At 50.0% G+C, this 17,110-nt stretch overlaps 1 protein-coding gene across 1 annotated transcript; it reads right to left on the reverse strand.

Moving 5' to 3' along the window:
* Positions 1-4,441: 4,441 nt before the first annotated feature.
* On the reverse strand, positions 4,442-8,677 carry FOXA1 (forkhead box A1; the record flags this gene model as incomplete). The annotated part of the gene is made up of 3 exons (XM_082284140.1): positions 4,442-4,482; positions 4,957-6,184; positions 8,606-8,677. 3 exons carry the CDS (start codon positions 8,675-8,677, stop codon positions 4,442-4,444), a joined length of 1,341 nt encoding a protein of 446 aa, XP_082140266.1.
* Between the last annotated feature and the right edge of the window lie 8,433 nt (positions 8,678-17,110).

The raw sequence follows: 17,110 nt of genomic DNA on the forward strand, positions 1-17,110 counted from the left end.
CACTGATCTGTCCTTAACTGCTACTTTGTCACAATGGTCAGAATAATTATTAGAAAATAGCAGAGAGAACAAAGGCAGGTTTTCTTCTTATCGCCTCCGATTTTTCACTGTTCTCTTCCCCCAGTTATTTTCTCCCGCTGAAATAGACCTTTCGAAACTACAAATTGCCGAAAATGTACAAACTATTTTAAAAACATTATTACTCTGCCTTTGCTAAGAGCTCAGAAGGCTGGCTTCGCATTAAGAAGAAGAAGAAAAAAAGAACCATTTTGCTGCACGACCCTTGACACGTAAATAATCAAGCTAATTGCATTTTGATTTTAGCTATTAACCATTCTCCTATATTTCCTGAACAATATTGCAGCGTGGGAGTTTTGCGGGGACTTACGTGTACATTCTGTACTCCGGTCACATTCTGTGCACTATTGTGGTGTGATTTTTGCCTGGTCATTGCATGTTATGTATATTTCCACTTGTCTCCCCTGGAAACAAATACATATTAATTATATGTATGTTAATATATACAATATATGCATCTATATTCCTCCCGAGAGAACTTTATATCCCATATTTATATGAGGATAATTTGCTTCTTCACGAATTAAATTTATCACGAAAATGCACACGAAATCTATTTATTTATTAAGTCTCTGATTTAAAAATGTTCTTTTCAGAGTGATTAATCACATAAGCTCACGCATATATGCCTAGATTCCAATTTATCAAAACAGAAAAGAAACCATACAAAGTGCATTGTTATTGCAATCCAGTGTTTTATCTATAATATTACTGTAAAACTAAAACCGAGACAATTGCTCTTCTAAAGACTAATTGGCGTTACAGCAAGGGAATTCATTTATTTCGTGTTCATGCTGACGGACCAATTTCAATACCTACTCAACACATTTCAGAACAATTTTTGAAGCTATGCCAGTGGCTGAAGTGTTCTCTCGCGCCGTTCTTTTACGATTTACTTATGTTTTATTGACACTAATAGGATTCAAATGAAAAACTGTCCGGCATTTTTTTCTTTCTGGTCTTTCAGTAGTCCCGAACATTTTAAATTAATTCCTTCCAAACAATGTATGTCCTCCGATTGTTTGCCGATGTAGATGTCAGTGTTGTCCATTCGCACTCAGGAAACAACCCAGCAGTTACTTGTGATTTTATTTCTCCCACTTGACTTGGGCGGCTGAAGTTGCTTTTATTCCACCGACTCTTCCCTTCTACAAAGGGCAGGTGCTTCTCGCAGGTGCTCCGAGGAGGTGCCACGGGAGGGGGCCCCATCGTGCCCCTCTTGCCAGCGGGCGCAGGACTGCCGGACCCTGCTGCAGAGGAGGGCTCCGCTGCGCCAGAGGACCCTTCCGCGTTCCCTCGTCCCCGGCAGGGTCCCCGCCGCGTCGCCTCGAGAGCCCCTGCCCCGCCGGCGCACCCAGCATCTCCCCCTCGTCCCGGACCGGGGCCTCCTCACCGCCCAAACTCCGCGTAAATCTTTACAGAGGTTCCCCGCCGCCCCGATTTACTCCCCGCTTGTATTTAATGACGCTAAATGAGCCGTTTTCGCTCCCTCGCACGTGGCTGGTCGGAGGTAATTGCCGAGCAGGAAAAGACGAAGTTGCCCCTGTAAACTGAGGCGTCGGTCGGAGCCTGGAACCTGAAGCCTGGCAGGCTCCCGCTTTGCCTCTGTCCCGGACGCCGGGTTGAAACACTATCTCTGTCAGGGGCAAAAGCCCCGCACCCGCCAGCTCCTTCCCTTCTAGCACAGAGCGACCGGTCCGGCTGGGAGGAGATGCTCGCAAACTCCTCTACACACATTGAGGGGCGGGGGGGTGCACCCTCTTCTTGTGGAGCCCATTTTTAGCTTATTTTTGCACTCTGGCTGGGGGTTCCCTGAGCACAGGATTAATGCAGCAGCAGCAGGGCAGCTAGGAGCGGAACGGAAAACGGGACCCTTCGCCCTGCTGTTGATTTCCAAATCTTAAACTGATCACAGAATGCTGCGTGCTTTGAGCCAGGGACCCGAGTTTTTAACATGAGCTGCATCCCTGTCTTGTCAGTGGCTCATTGCCCACCGCAGACACCATTTGCCTACGAGAAGAAAGGGGAGGAATATAATCTTGGTGGCGAGTGGCGAAAGGGCACACGCTGCATTCGTGACAGGCTCCGCTCCTTATCTCTGAGAGGTTTGGAGCCGCGCCGGTTCGCTTAAACGCTTTTATTACCCACGCCCCAAATATTTCCATTACACACGGTGTGTGCTCCTCAGCTGATATGTGAAACTTGCTGCCTTATCGCTATCGGTCGATTGATATTTTCCGTGTATAAGCCCAAGGCATTAAATCAATGTCTCCACTCTGCAATGGCATATTCTCTATAGACTAGTCTGTGGGAGACAAGTGAAGTCCTGCTGAAAATTGGCTTCATCCTCTCTCGAGTCTCACGAAGCTCCTTTTGGCAGAAGCGGGACTTTGGGTAGGATCCGCCTGCCCAGACTCGATGCCGAGCAGCCCCGAGCTGCCCCTGGCTGCGGGGGGTCTGTTGATGTTTGCCATTTCGGGACGTTTAGAGGCGAAGGTGCCACACAGTCGGGCCATGGGGTAACCGGCCGCACACGGCGACAGGGACAGAACCCCCTCCCCCCTGCTGCAGGACCTGCATGAGGTAGCCGGGGGGGACCTGCAGTAAATGCCCGCCCGACCAAGAGCACCCGCACAACATGACGCGGGAGACAGCTCCGTGTCGCCGGGAGAGCCCTGCGCGCATCTCCGACCCGGATCATTGCTGATCCGGCCACACTCGAAAAGCAGAGGGGCTCTCCCAAGACTTTTTTTTTCCTCCCGTTTTTCGCTGGGTAGTAGTGCTGGAGGAATGTGGTGAGATTTCTGGGACGCTGGCTCGGCTTTTTTTTCTAAATCGAGCCTTAATTTAGTTTGTCGCCGCTGTCCCTAACCAACCAGGGGGCAATTATGTGATAATTACGAGAATTACACGGTTCTTTTATCTGGCGGCCGTGCACGAACAGGGCTCGGCACAGCGAAATCATTCACACTTAAACTCTCCTCCCCCGACAACGTCTATTGCTGGGGACCAGAGCTCTCCAGCGCGGCTGCTGGTGTCGTTCCGACGGACGGTTCCGAGCCAGAACTACAAAACGGGATCTGGGCCTTTCCAGCGGCCCGGAGCGGCGTGGATCCGCCCTAGGGATGCTCCCAGTGGGCGTCGTCCCGTCCGGCGGGGAAACGCCGAGTCTGGCTGCCGCCGCCCCGGCAGCTCTGGCCGCAAAACACCGAGGAGGCGAGGAGGTTACATCGCCTCGGGATGCTTTTTCCTGCCATCCCTCAACATATCCCAGCACAGTGAATCAGGAAAAAAAAAAAAAAAAAAAAAAAAAAGGACACCACCACACACACACAGAGCCTCACAGGCCGGTGGCATCACAGCGCCCACAAACACACCCTGCGGGCGCATCCCCCGCCTTCCATTTGCACAAGCCTGGCCGTGCAAATCTTTCCTCTTCATATCCACATTTAAGCGCTACGTTTTTATTTTCTTGCACATGGCTTCGTCCTCCGTAACCCGCCCCAGAAATATTGTAAGAAAATAGCAGAAGTATTTAATTGATAACATTTGATTTATTTAAAGTCCTTAACTGCAAATAATCAAAAACATACTTCACGCATTAAATTCTCAGTTATCGTTTTAAATCAAAATATTTTTTCAATTACAATCACATTTATAAAATTAACAAAATTTCTTAAATTCACGTGTAATTATTTTTTTTACGGTCATTTAAAGCAATTTCCAGCTGTAAAGAAAGAAAACAATATAAACCATGCAATAAATTAAGAACATTGAAACAGCGAACAGGAATAATAATAAAACCCGTCTGGCTATGCTAACACCGTGTAAAACTGTGGAAAGTGCAATAACACTGGATGAAATAAGCTAACGATGGCAATAATTAAACGGCCACAAAAAAAATTATTAGACAAGTTTGAAAAGGGGGGAGAGACAGAGCTGTCCTCTTTTCCTTGCATCAGTGTAATAGTCAATGTTTCCTAGGGGAGGGGGAAAATAACCTGGTTATAGATACACAGTTCTAGCTGGTACACAATGAAGACAAATTAAATAAGTATGTCATTCACATGTTGATGAGAGTTCCTGATGAACTAGAATCTTCAGTAACAGATGGGAAGGAAAAAAAAATCCGACTGGCTGTGACCTCTTGTAACTTTATATTACATCCCAAAACAGGTAACACTTGGAAAAAGACAAGGGTCGCATCCTGCACTCCAAAGCTCCAGTTGGTCCCCTCGAGAGTGCAGGATCCGGCCCGCAGTATCCGGGTTTATGCGGGTTGTAGTAGCCGAAGGTTTATTTTGCAAGTATCAAAAGGATGATCCAAGAAAGTAAATAGTCCTCTTGTTGCTTAGAGATTCTCTTAGTGTTTTGCTACTTCACAGCAGTATTGTCCTTCAAAGCCTTTTTAATTAAAAAAAAGTCTTAAATGTCTACTCTCTTCTTCATCTCCGTATTGTTAAAGTATTGCCACATACCTGTAAACTTACATGAGATTATAGAACACATAAGGGAGGGAGACGAGGGGGCGGAAAGCACAAACAAGTAGTTTACAAGCTCAACATTTTTTTCTTCTTTTTAATAACACCCTGCATAGGCTGGGGAGGTCTCCGGGGAGAGGGGCTGGGCGGCAGGGGCCGGAGGGAGTATGTACAAGTGGGACGCGGCCGGCTTTGCAGGAGGTCGTGGTGGATCATAACACACAACGCGTTGAGAGACAATTTAAAAGTAACAGTCCTTTGCACGCAGCGTGCGGAAACACCTTGGTTTGTCTCAGGGAAAGCAGGGAGAGAAGCCAGGAAGGGGAGGAGGGGTCTCGGCCCTGGTGGCGGGGGTTGCACAGCTAGGAGGTGTTTAGCACGGGTCTGGAATACACACCTTGGTAGTAGGAGGGCTCTAGGGCCGAGGGCTCGATGCTGCTCCGGCCAGCCATGGAGGCGCTGCCCAGGGGCAGCCCTCCGGGGATGCTGGCCCCGTAGGAGGAATATTGCAGCGCCTGCTCGTAGGCTTTGAAGTCCAGCTTGTGCTGCTGCTCCGAGGAGGACATGAGGTTGTTGATGGAAAATGGGTGGTTGAAGGAGTAGTGGGGATCGCCCTTGAGGTGGAGCTGAGGTTCGTGGGCTAAGGAGTGAGGGGGGTGTGGGACGGAGGCCAAGGTGGGTACAGAGCTGATGGTGGAGGAGGCGGCCGAGGCCGACGTCTTTAGCTCCGTGCTTGATCCACTGTGGTCCATAGACTGGGGGCTGGTGGACGGGTTGGAGCTGGAGAGAGAGGTGGTGGTGTCCAGCTGTGCGGGTTTGTTGTGGCCTCTGTGCAGGGGGGAGTTGGAGCTTGAACTAGAGGCCCCGGCCTGATCTTTCCTGCCCTCCTGAGTGGCTTTACTGTTCGCCGGCTTCTCGCACTTGAAGCGCTTTTGCCGGCGGAGGTAACAGCCATTTTCAAACATGTTGCCGGAGTCAGGGTGCAGGGTCCAATAGGAGCCCTTGCCAGGCTTGTCGGGGGAGCGGGCCACCTTGACGAAACAGTCATTGAAAGAGAGCGAGTGGCGGATGCTGTTCTGCCAGCGCTGCTGGTTCTGTCTGTAGTAGGGGAAAAGGTCCATGATCCACTGGTAGATCTCACTCAGCGTCAGCATCTTGCTGGGTGCCTGCTGGATGGCCATGGTGATGAGGGAGATGTAGGAGTAGGGCGGCTTGGCGTGGGGGTAGGTCCGCTTGAAGGACTTAGCGTCCCGTGTCCTGCCGAGGTTGCTCTGGGTGTAGGCCATGGGGCTCATGCAGGGGTTCATGCCGCCGTAGGGGCTCAGCCCGTTCATGGGGGCCGGCTGCGCAGACATGGCGTTGATGCCGCCGGGGCTCAGCGCTGTGCCCATGGCGGCCACGCCGGCCGGCATGCCGTTCACGGGCCCCGCCGAGCCTGCCGGCATGCCGGCCACGGCACCGGGACTCAGCCCAGCCCCCAGCCCCGTATTGGCGTAGGACATGTTGAAGGAGCTGGAGGTCATGTTGCCGCTTGTCGTCATGGTGTTCATGGTCATGTAGGTGTTCATGGTGTTCATGGAGCCCAGCCCCGAATTCATGTTGCTCACGGGCACCGAGGAATAGGCCTAGGGCAGCGAGACAAAGAGACGGAGTTAGAGGGGAGAGAGGTGGGGCAAGACCTCGCAGGGGCCGGATCCGCCCGCCTGGCCCGGCCAGCCGTGCAAACGTCCTGCTACGGGACGCCGGCCGCTTCCCCGACACCAGAAAAAAGCTTCCCCAAAGCCGCACGGAAAGGCAGCTGTTGCCATGAAAAGATCTATTTCATATTTATATACATTTATAAATAGACCCGGAGCGGGGGTGCTCTCTCCGGACGCGCTCCCGGTTTACCGGCGTGTCGCAGCTTGTGCGGGCTGCACCGGGATCAGCGGGGCGCACGAACCGACTGTCTTCCCGGAGCCGCTCCACACCCTCGCGGAGCCGGGCTGCGGGCTCAGACTGCCCCGGGAGGAGGTGTGCTCCCGGCGCATTCCCGTATTTTGTTGTTTTTGTGTCCTGTCTCACTAGTTAAATACTTAAACTCATCAGACTATTGAAATGGATGGGCGTACAGTGTTTGCACCAAGGAGAAAGACTGCTTGCATTTTCTAAGAAAAATCTCACGTATTTCTTCCTTCCTGCACTAATTTAAATTTCTTTTCTAAGAAACATAGAAGATGGAACAATGTCTTGTTGCAAAATAATTTTAAAACCCCTCACCCAAACCAAACAGGCCATGTCGGCCTTTTTCATCTGCGGAAAGCTTTCCCCTTGTCTACATTTTCTATCAAAACAGTCTTTAAATTAAAGTTAAAAAAAAAAAATCAACCAACCAATCAAGCACCCAAACTTTCCCAAAGTCTGAAAAGCCTGAACTTTTCCTCTCTGAGATGATTTCCTACAATTGCACGACGTGGAAAAAATTGTAGCACCCTACCACATAACACAACTCTTAAAAAAGGCAGAGTCGGGGAGCCCGAAATTGTGCTTTCTGGTATGGCATCTTATTTAAGAGGAGAGAGAAAGACGTTCCCAGTTTACTCGAACTACGGCTAAGGAAAGGAGGTTTAAGCAACGGTTAAATATATAAAATTCATTTCTGATCCCCACAAATTTCACTAACTTATAACCGCACTTTTGATTTAGAGGATGGCATTAATTATTTGAGATGGTAGAAGGCGGTTGAGTTTCCCACCTTGCATTCATGCAGCTATTCAAATTAAATGGCAAGAGAGGAGAAAAGACTGAAGTTTTAAAAAAATAGCAAAAGCGAAGTTCGTTTAACTTTATGTTTGTGGACAATGAGTATAGCGAGGAAAAATGAGTCTGGAAACGGCACATAATTAGGATGACCCTTATTTGCCCTCAGCCGACTTTCCTTTATTAAAGGAGATGCCAGCCTGGTGACACGTATCTGCCTGTGTCCGCGTGGCCCTATGGGCGCGTGTGCCAGCTCCGGGTGCGGGACGAGGCGTGGGGACTATGGAGCCGTGTGTCCGGGTATGCTGATGCAATGCCCGGGTGCGCACACCCAGGTGCTGCCTCGCTGCCGCACTTCCTCAAAACGGCTCCTTCCCGGGCGGGAATCCGCCGTGCTGCTGGCCGTGCTGCCGGGCGCTGGCTTCTCCCGGGACCCCCGTTGCAGAACCTCAGCGGCACAGCGCGGACCCCAGGCCCCGCAGGGCCGCGCCGCGGGGAAGGCTCCGGGCGCTGCCGTGGCCCTCTCCTCCGCCGCAGTTGTGGGTGCTTGGGCCGGTTCTCCTCCTCTTTATGCACGGCGCTGTCAAACAGGCGCGGGGGGCGGCAGCGCCTCGGGGGTGCCGCGGTCCGGACCGGGTCCGGGTGGGGGGCGGCGGGTCCGGGTGCGGGCCCCCCTCCCGGCCCGGCTCTCGGCAGCGCCGCCAGCCGGCCCGCGGCAGCAGCGCACGCCGCAGGCAGCCCGTCCGCAAAGTATGGACAAACGCCTGGTTTTCCCCCTCCTTTCCTTTCCCCCGGCTTTAACAGGTGAGGGCCCGGCGGTGGCGAGTAGAGAGGGGAGAGGTCCCGCGGAGAAGCTCGGGGAAGGCGCTGCCTCCGACCAGGACGCGCTGGCGTCCGTCTCCCTCGGCCCCTGCCATCTGCCGGGAAGGAGTCGGGTGCCGGCGGCGCGGCGAGTCCTCTGCCCCGAGCCAAGAGTTTACGGCGTGCTTTTGTGCACGGCGCGAGAGAAGATTACGCCTCTTAGATGAGATCAAGGGCAGCCCCCGGGCCCCCGGCCCTCCTGGCGGGCTTGCAGCCGCCCCGCGTCTTCCCCAAACGCCTCCAGGGCTCCTGGAAGCTGTGTTTTCCTTGGGGAAGCCTAGCCAGTTTCGGCGCCGGAGGGAGGGGGAGGTACGTTTGCGTTGGCAGGATCTGGACTGCAAACCGATTCCTCCGATTGCTGCCCCCTCCAGACCCCTAGCCACCCCCAGGTCCTCCCCTCCCCTGCACAGGGGCATCAGCGAAGCCAGACCCTGGGATTTACTCACCTCCTGAGTGTCGGCGTAGTAGCTGTTCCAGTCGCTGGTTTCATGCCCTTCCATTTTCACAGTCCCTAACATTATGGAGCCAACCTGCCCGGTGTAACCATCCAGCCTTTTTGCAAGCGAGCGACGGGCAGTAGGAAAAGAGCCCGAAAGCCCGACCTAGCAGGAAGCCAGCTCTCAGGAGGGGCGGGGGTTACTGAATTCTGCTCTATAACCAGCCAAAAAGGAGGCAGGGAGCGGTGTGGGGCGAGACAGTTGAGAAAGTGAGGAAGTGCGGCTGGGATGTGAGTGGAGTTGAGCTGATGTGGATCTTACGTCGCAGAAGTACCCACCTCCTCCTCCTCCTCTCCCCATTTGTCCGCCGCACAAAGGCGTTCGCACCTACAAAGCCGGAGATGCACCTGCAAACAAGGCAGTCCCCCTCGCCTGCAACTCCCCCCGGGGCGGCACTTTATTTGCAAAGCTGCGTAATTGGTTTAAGCTTGTGGGGAAAGAAGGAGAGACAGAGGTGGGAGAGGGGGAGAGACGGGGGCGGGGGGCGGGACGGGATGGGACGGGGGACGGGCACGACCACCCTTTCAGGTGGACAGGACAAATGCTAGGAGGGACCGGGGGAAATGAAATGAGGTAGATGAAGGAAGGGCAGCCCCTTGTATTTGAAGAGAATGCAAAAGGCCATCCAACCTTAAACTCCTGAGATTAGAGGCAATATTTACTAAAGTCCAGTAGATGCTCCTTTAACTTGATGGCCGGGACGTGCTTTAAAGTCCCGAGTCCTGAAGTCCACAGGTTCCCCCCCTCTCCCGCTCCTCGCTTCACAGTTGTTACCGCGCAGGTACCTCCAGGCCCTGCCGCGGCGCCCCACGTTCCCATCGCCCTCCGGGCAGGGGATCGGATTAGGCGCTCCGGGCTGCGAGCAGGAGGCTCCGCTCCGTGCTCCCCAAAGCCCTCCCAACTCTCCCCCCACCCCATCCCCCTCTTCCTCCGGAGTAAACTAGCCCTTCAAACCGAGTGCCGTCCTGTGTAGATGGTGATAATGATATTGCTTTTTCGGGTGCTTTATGTTCAGAAACCGCGTGAGTCACCGTGCTGAGACATAATTCTACAGGTTCCCAATAAATACGGACAGAGGCCTGAATGCGGATCCACTGATATTAACCTCCACTCGGCAAACATCAGGTGAGTCACTAGGACCATTTTATATCTTTACTATGAAAGCCTTCAGCCCAGAAGGCTCATTTGGAAGCTTTCTCTGATGCCAGACACCCAGGAGCAGCAATAATAGGTAGCAGGTATCTCATTTCCAACTTCTTGCTTATTGACCTGATTTCTCACAACGAACAGGGGGGGACAGGAATCTACACAGGCTAGTAAAAGGTGAAAAACAGCGATAAAACAAACTGACATTGGACAAAGCTTTTTTATTATTATAGAGGGAATCTCTCAGTCTTTGCAGACGGATCAAACATTTCTGCCCTGTCCGGCTCTTCGAGCCTATGTCAACACCACGGACTTTTCTTGGGTTTCTCTATCCTATCCCTTGTGAGTTCGTTCCCACCTAGCTACTAAAACTTTTATCACCTCATAGTAGAAAACAAAAACCAAAAAGTCAAAACCTAAAAAAGCTACATCACCAACCAGCAAATAATAACCCCTCCCCCACAACACAAACAACTTTTCCAACAGTGGAAATTTGAAAGGGAAATAAAGCATCTTGGGATTTTGAAAAAGGCTTGGATATCATACCGCACAAACTATAATACACATCTGGGGCTGAATTTCAGCTTGATGTGTTTATTTCAGCATGACCACAGTTGCTTCCACAGTGATTTGTTCTCAGGTGATCTGTGGAAATGTCACCCTCACAAACAGGATTTTAAAGTTTCTCATAAAGACACAGGATTCAAATGACGAGATATAGAATATCTCTGCCTCGACAAATATGTTTTAACTGGTTCTTTAAATGCATTTTCTGCTACCCCTTTCTTTGTTTTTTCTCTCCTCACCCCCTTTTTTTTTATTTTAAATCTGGCAACAGAATTAAGTCAAATCCTCGAAACAAACAAAACTCTGGAATCAGCAGAGGAGAACAACATATGAAAATATGTCTTGAAGGAAATAAAATACTTAAAAGCGCTGGATTAAACCCCTGCTTTCTCAAATGGTCAAACTACACCCATAGAAATTGGAATATCTACGTGGATATCTAATATCTAAGAAATATTAAAATTGCGGTCTCCATGTATGCACCCTCTCTCTTTTCCTAATGGAAGCAGTGTGTAAGTCTGAAAACAGAGATCCTTTCGTGTTGGCTTGTTCATTTCACTATTTGAGGTCTGTGGAGTACGGTTCCCCCGTAGCAGCACAGCCTCATGCGGGGATGCTGGCAGGAGTGCAGCTGCCCCAGCGACCCCGCTGTCGGCACCCCCCCGCTGGGTGACCTCGGGGCGGTGCTGCCTCGCTTTCCAGAGCCCAGCCCCGCGGGAGCAACACCCGACGGGACGTCGGGCAGCCCATGCTGGGTCACTCCGTACCTGGAAAAAAGGGCAGGCACAAAGCCGGCCATGCTCATCGGATGCTGCTACAAACCGCGGAGGCGTTTCACCGGGCGGAGCAAACGTGGAGCCGGCAAAGCCTCTCTCTAGACCGGCCACCACTGAGCCGCCCCGGCTGGGATGCCCGCTGCTCGGGAGGGGAGGGGAGCCAGGGGTTGTGCAAAGCCTCAGCGCCTCCTGTTGTCCGGCTGCGGGCTCAGCTCCCTCCTGAGGCTGCTCCCAGAGGTGAGAGCACAGGCAGGATCCTCTCTTAATCTGCTTACAGCCTCTCTACTTGATGTATAATCAGCAAGCCCGAGTCAGAGCCAGCCGCTGCTGGAAATTCTCTTCAGCCCGGTTGCTGTGTTGCAGCCCTGGCGGAGAAAATCCTCCCTTGAGTCAAGAAGAAGGTCAAGACGTCTCTGCCCACGACCACAGGAAAAAGCGGGTATTTCGGTAGTTGCCCTTGCCCAGCACTTGAGCCTTTACGTAGTGAAGCCCTGTGAAGGATGCTCTGCGAGTCCAGCGGAATTTATCAGTATCCCTTGCAGCAGGCTCAGCAGAGAAGCACTCTTCTAGGATGCGGGACGCTGTCTAGTAGCCAGGAGCTCTCCAGTCGCGACTAGCTGATCCGTTTTTCAGGAGTCAGGACGGAAGCACTGGCCCCACAGCGCCTTTCCCCAGCTCTGATTAGAGTAGAACCAGCTTCTACACACTTTATTTTTTTCTAAACAGATGTTTATTTTTATTTAATTTTTTTTTTCGGGGCGAGCTGTTTGTGCAACCTGGAGAAAAGCGCAGCTGAGGTGAGCTGCGCTTTACCCGGCTAGATGGGATCAAGGTCTCAGCTCTTGGCTCCACAGGTGTGTGCTGCCAAGGGTGCAAACATAAAACCTGACCTAAAAAATACGGAAATATGTGTGTGTGGAGCGGGGGCAGGACTTCCAGGGGAGACAGTATTATCAACGCTGTCAGGAAGAGATGGGCCCCACAAAGACCACTCAGCAAGGGTCTGGTTTTTTGGAATCTCGCCGCTGTCTGGACGGGCCAAGTGGCCTCGCCCCTGGGAAGGGGCTTCCGGCAGCGCCTCGGGGACCGGAGCTGGCCCCAGCACGGCGCTGCCCACGCGGGGAGCGGCCACGGCCCCGGAGCTCGTCGGCGCCCGCCGACCAGCGCCGCCCGGGAGCGCCGCCCGCAGGCTCTACCCCACGCGTGGGCCGGGCGGCCGATGCAAGCGGCGGGAGCTTTAATTTTAACGTGGAGCACTCTTTCAGTTCGTTCCTGTCTAAGTTTCCCCTGGCAGCAGCAGCGTCTGCTGGCCCTTCGGTTTGACTTGTAGGGTCTTACTCGATTTTGCCCAAATACCATCGTCTTCTGGACGAGAATTTCTCGGCAGTGCTTGCGCGGGCCAGGCGTTTAGCTCGGGAAGGAGCTGTGAGGTTATCTCCGCATCGGTATGCCATCCCTGCTCTACACTGCACAGCCTTCTTTTCGTTTGACTGGGTCTGTCTCCTGCAGAGGGTCCCTCATACCCGGCTTTCCAGACTGGCCCAAGTCTGTGCAACGGGTCGCCGAAAACACCGTGGGACCCCGTCAACCTCCCCCACCATCTCCCCACGATGGGAAATCTCTCTTCCCGTCTGTTTCCAACCTGAAATCCTTCCCCATCCAAGCGGGCAAACAGTAACCCTCTGGGAACGTGCCTGTGCCCAGAACACGGTGCTTTGGACGGGGAGGGATCCTGGATGCTCCGGGACCAGGGGTCGGTGACTGTCGGTAGCGCCTCTCCTTCCGGGGGGAGCCCACAGAGAAGGCGTCCGACTCGGGGGGCTGTTTTCCCTCCCTCTCTCCCTCCGCCCCTCACACAGGCACAGCCGCCCCGGTTCCGTGCTCCTGTGGCTGAATTCTCATTTAGAAGAGTCCGTGGGGGTCTCCTCAGACACGCCCGGAGGAGCCCCTGTCGGGGGCGCACGGGCGAGAAGGTGGCTTTGCACTCTCCTCTCGCTCGGGAGCAGGGCCCAGGCAGATGAGGGCACTGCACGGGGTCAACATTTGCTTCTGAGCTTTTGCTGAGTTAGAGTACTCTTCTTATCTCCCACCGTGACGATCAAGTGGCCTCCTTCCTTCGACCGACCCAAGGTAGGAGTGGGGCACCCCCTTTTCCCAAAGCACCTCTTCCTCCCCAGGACCCGTGGTCTGGTTCTCCTGGGCGGACCAGACGTGCGCTCTCCGCCGCACCATCCACGGCAGGGAGGGCCGGGCGTCTCACCCCTCTCGGCCGGGCCCTGCCTGCCCGCTGCCGGACCCTCAGCCGCCGCCGCCGCCGGGGGCAGGGGCTCCGGGGCCCGGGCAGTGCCGCCCGGCTGCCCGCGGGAGCGCGGCCCCTCCGAGGCGCAGTCCTGCCGCGGACGCGCCCTCGGGGCCCCGGACAGCGCTCCCGGGACGCCGGGCCTGCGGGCTCTCACGGGTCACACTCAGGGCCGTGCTCCTTTCATGACCGCTCTACCAGGCCCGGGAGACATTATGTAGCTCGTTGCAACAGTGATGTTCCGTTGCAGGATTATAGTTATTTTATTTTATTTTATTTTATTTTATTTTATTTTATTTTATTTTATTTTATTTTATTTTATTTTATTTTACTTTAATTTCAGTGCAATTCACTGCATTTCATTTTCTAGGCATACTGCAGAGTTGATATCGTAAGACTTGAGCAACGTAGCAAATAATATCCCACCCATCTGAAAATACTCATGTATCAGACCAATTAAGGGAGAAAGAAAATAACAAAATGAAAAATTATGAATGTTGATATCCAATGGTTACAGTGATGAGAGTAAGAAAGTTTCTGTTTTGTGTTGTTTCGGGGTTTTTTTTCTGAAGTGTAACAAAAGAGTTCTTAACAAGGTAAATCATTACCCATCGTAAGCAACCAGTTTATTTTTGCTAATATGGTTAGATGTATGTATGCTGTTTTCAGAGCTCTAGCTGGCAGGATGCCCACACTTCAGCATGTGATTGACCAAGTGTGTTTTACTTTATGCAAGAATAAATGCACTTGATAATTATAATTTTATTCAAGAGCAACCATGTAGGTATTTATTTCAGTTGTAGTTTGTTTTATTTATGTTATGATACACTGATACATAAATGTAAATGCTTCTGTTGTGTATTTCAATCAGTGTGTCTGTTCTTGTTCAAATACTTGATATGTTTTTGAAAATCTTGGTTGGTTTATTTTGATTTAAAGGGTGTTTTGTTTCAAAGTAGCCACAGTACGATGGCATGGAAGAAACAGTATCAGAGGAGATGGGAATATGATTATGCACAGAGATAAACACAAGTACTTAGATTGGCACCCACTTTGTAGAATCTCATCCAAATTCCAAAAATGGTGTTTCAGGATACATACAGATTTTTGCAGGAAGCAAAGAAAGCAAACTAAGGCAGTGAGTGCAGTTAATCTAAATAAACTACTATGAGAAACAACACTTGATAGGAGAGGCACCTCTGCATGAATTCTAGAATTTTTTCATTGTTAAAGTTGCCCCAATAACTTAATGGACCAAAATCTGCCATTCCTGCCCCAACAATATCTGCTGCTTGAATCAAAGGTATTTCCACTCTCCAAGAGTCTTGTTTCTCCAAAACCTGCCGTGAGTTATCTTTGAGAACATCTGCTTTACTGATAAAAACCAGTATGTCTGTACTGGACAATAGATTCAGAGCTGATCAGCTCTTTGTAATATTCATCTTAGTATACTACTCCTTTGCAAACTGACTTTCCTATGCAGAAAGCAGACTTGGTTTGATACCTTTAATTTTGAGCAATGGAGAGTGAAGAAATGCTACCTTTCTTTCAGCACATATCAACATATTTTCAAATTGTTTGCTATCTTCTGCTTTACCTTCAAAAACTATTAATTTCCCTGTCTCTGTCTCTACAGCAGTTTTATAGAAAAGCTTTGGGAGAGACCAGTATCCATCCTAGATGGCTTTCTTGGCTGACTTCAGCTCTGAAGAATCAAATGTACGAAATAAAGGCTGGCTTATTTAAACTCCTCCCCAGGGAGCAGTTCCACAGTCTTATCCAGCTTGCAGTTCCTAGAGCATAAATTAATTCAAGCTGCATTAACTGCACATTTTCCTGAGCTGTTTAACATGGACAGTGAGCAATTGTGGGGTGTGTGGCAGCATTTTCACAGATATACAGAAACACTGGCCATTTACTCCATTAGGGGACATAACTAACCTGTGTATTGCAAAAATGATGCTTGCCCTGGAAAAGGATGACCAGAGACCCTATGTAACACAGTCTGTAGTTTTACGCTTAAATATGAGAATGTGAGTATCAACTGGTAACACCCTAAAATCATAATATCCATAAAAAACCTATAGTCAACTAATGCCTATGGGAAAGTAGAGCAAGGTCTGAATTTAGTAACATGTTAGGACTTCTCAGGGGAAGAAGCTGTTCAGTATTTTGAAGAGTATTGTTCCAGCAGCTGGGCTAAGCTTCTGCTGCTGCTTCAAGCTTTCAAATTCAGGGGTGAATTTGAAAACTGTTGAGTAGTTAAAAGGGACTGACATCATGAAGGTCATTTAGATTACCACATGGCTTCCCTTCTGCCATCACCTGGGCTCAGTTCTCTGTGCAGCTACAGGTGAGACAAGGTAGGAAAATCAGATTTAATTCATTCCTCCTCCATCCCTGTCTTGCCAACAAGGCAGCTGCCTGAGTATTCCTGCTGTGCATGTAGTTTCAGGTTTACTTCTTTTTATGTGTTAAGGTGGGATAATTGAGAGGGACTGTAACATCTGAACTTTCCTTCAGTTCCTCCTAGAGATAAAACTCCTCTCTTCTATCCAAACAATTTCATAGCTCATTAGGTGGCTTTGCCATTACCGATTGAAAAAACCATTTTCCCCTTTTCAGGGTCTATGAATATTTGCTCCACAATCCATTCTCAGAAGTCCTTTAAATCTTTTTGTCCTTAGAGGTAGCTGGAACTTCAGCCTCTGCAGACAACTCTCCCCACCCTTTGAGGGGCATTTCTTTTTGTTGAAGAAACTGAACAGATGTGAAAATTTTTCTTGTGATTAAATGGAATTGCTATGTTCACCAAAACTGAGTCTTCAGCTGTGAAACCTGAGATCTACAAACACACATATATATCTCCACCTATGTATTCACTATCAAGAGAACAAAAGAGCTGGACTGGAATGGCCAACTGGAAACCTGCTGTATTAAATGAAAGACAATGGAGAGATATGATGTATCTTTGATATGATCAAATATAATCAAATTTTAACACTAAATCAAGAAAAGGCCCAATCCCAGAAAAGACTTTGTGAGGTGTTCTGCTGTAATTTCTCTGTTTATTGCTTACAGCCTTATTCAAAGCCAGGAATGTCTCTGACCTTGTGCCTATAATAGCAGCCATGTGTGATGGGCTTCCAGAAGTAACTCATGTAATTTCTCTTGGGCTATATAATAAAATGGCACATACTTGGAAATATTACAGTCATGTCATACTAAAAATAAATCTGTGAATTATTATCACTCAAAATGACCAAGTGATTTTATCATTGTATTGATCTATTCATTATAAATATGTTTTTAAATAAAAGGGCTTAATCTTGTTTTGAACTTTTTTATTTATATATTTTTGAATTATATTGTATTATGCTATGTTATGTTATATTATGTTATATTAGGAATTACCAATGTGCTTAAATGGGGAGAGGAGAAACAAGAAGACAAAGCCCAAAATCTTAGGAGGAAGAAAAATGTTTTAACTATTTCTGCTGGCATGGCACTGGCAAATACAGATATCTTACAATCATAATGGAGATTAGTAGAGCTGGGTGTGCATATTTGTTATGGATCAAAGATAGGATATAGTGATTAGAAGAATGACAATGCTTTCAACACTCACAAAGGGATTGAATGTGTGGTTTATAATACTAATTCCAC

This window comes from Coloeus monedula, assembly GCF_965178545.1.
Source record: "Coloeus monedula genome assembly, chromosome: 6".
NCBI classification, from domain to species: Eukaryota; Metazoa; Chordata; class Aves; order Passeriformes; family Corvidae; genus Coloeus; species Coloeus monedula.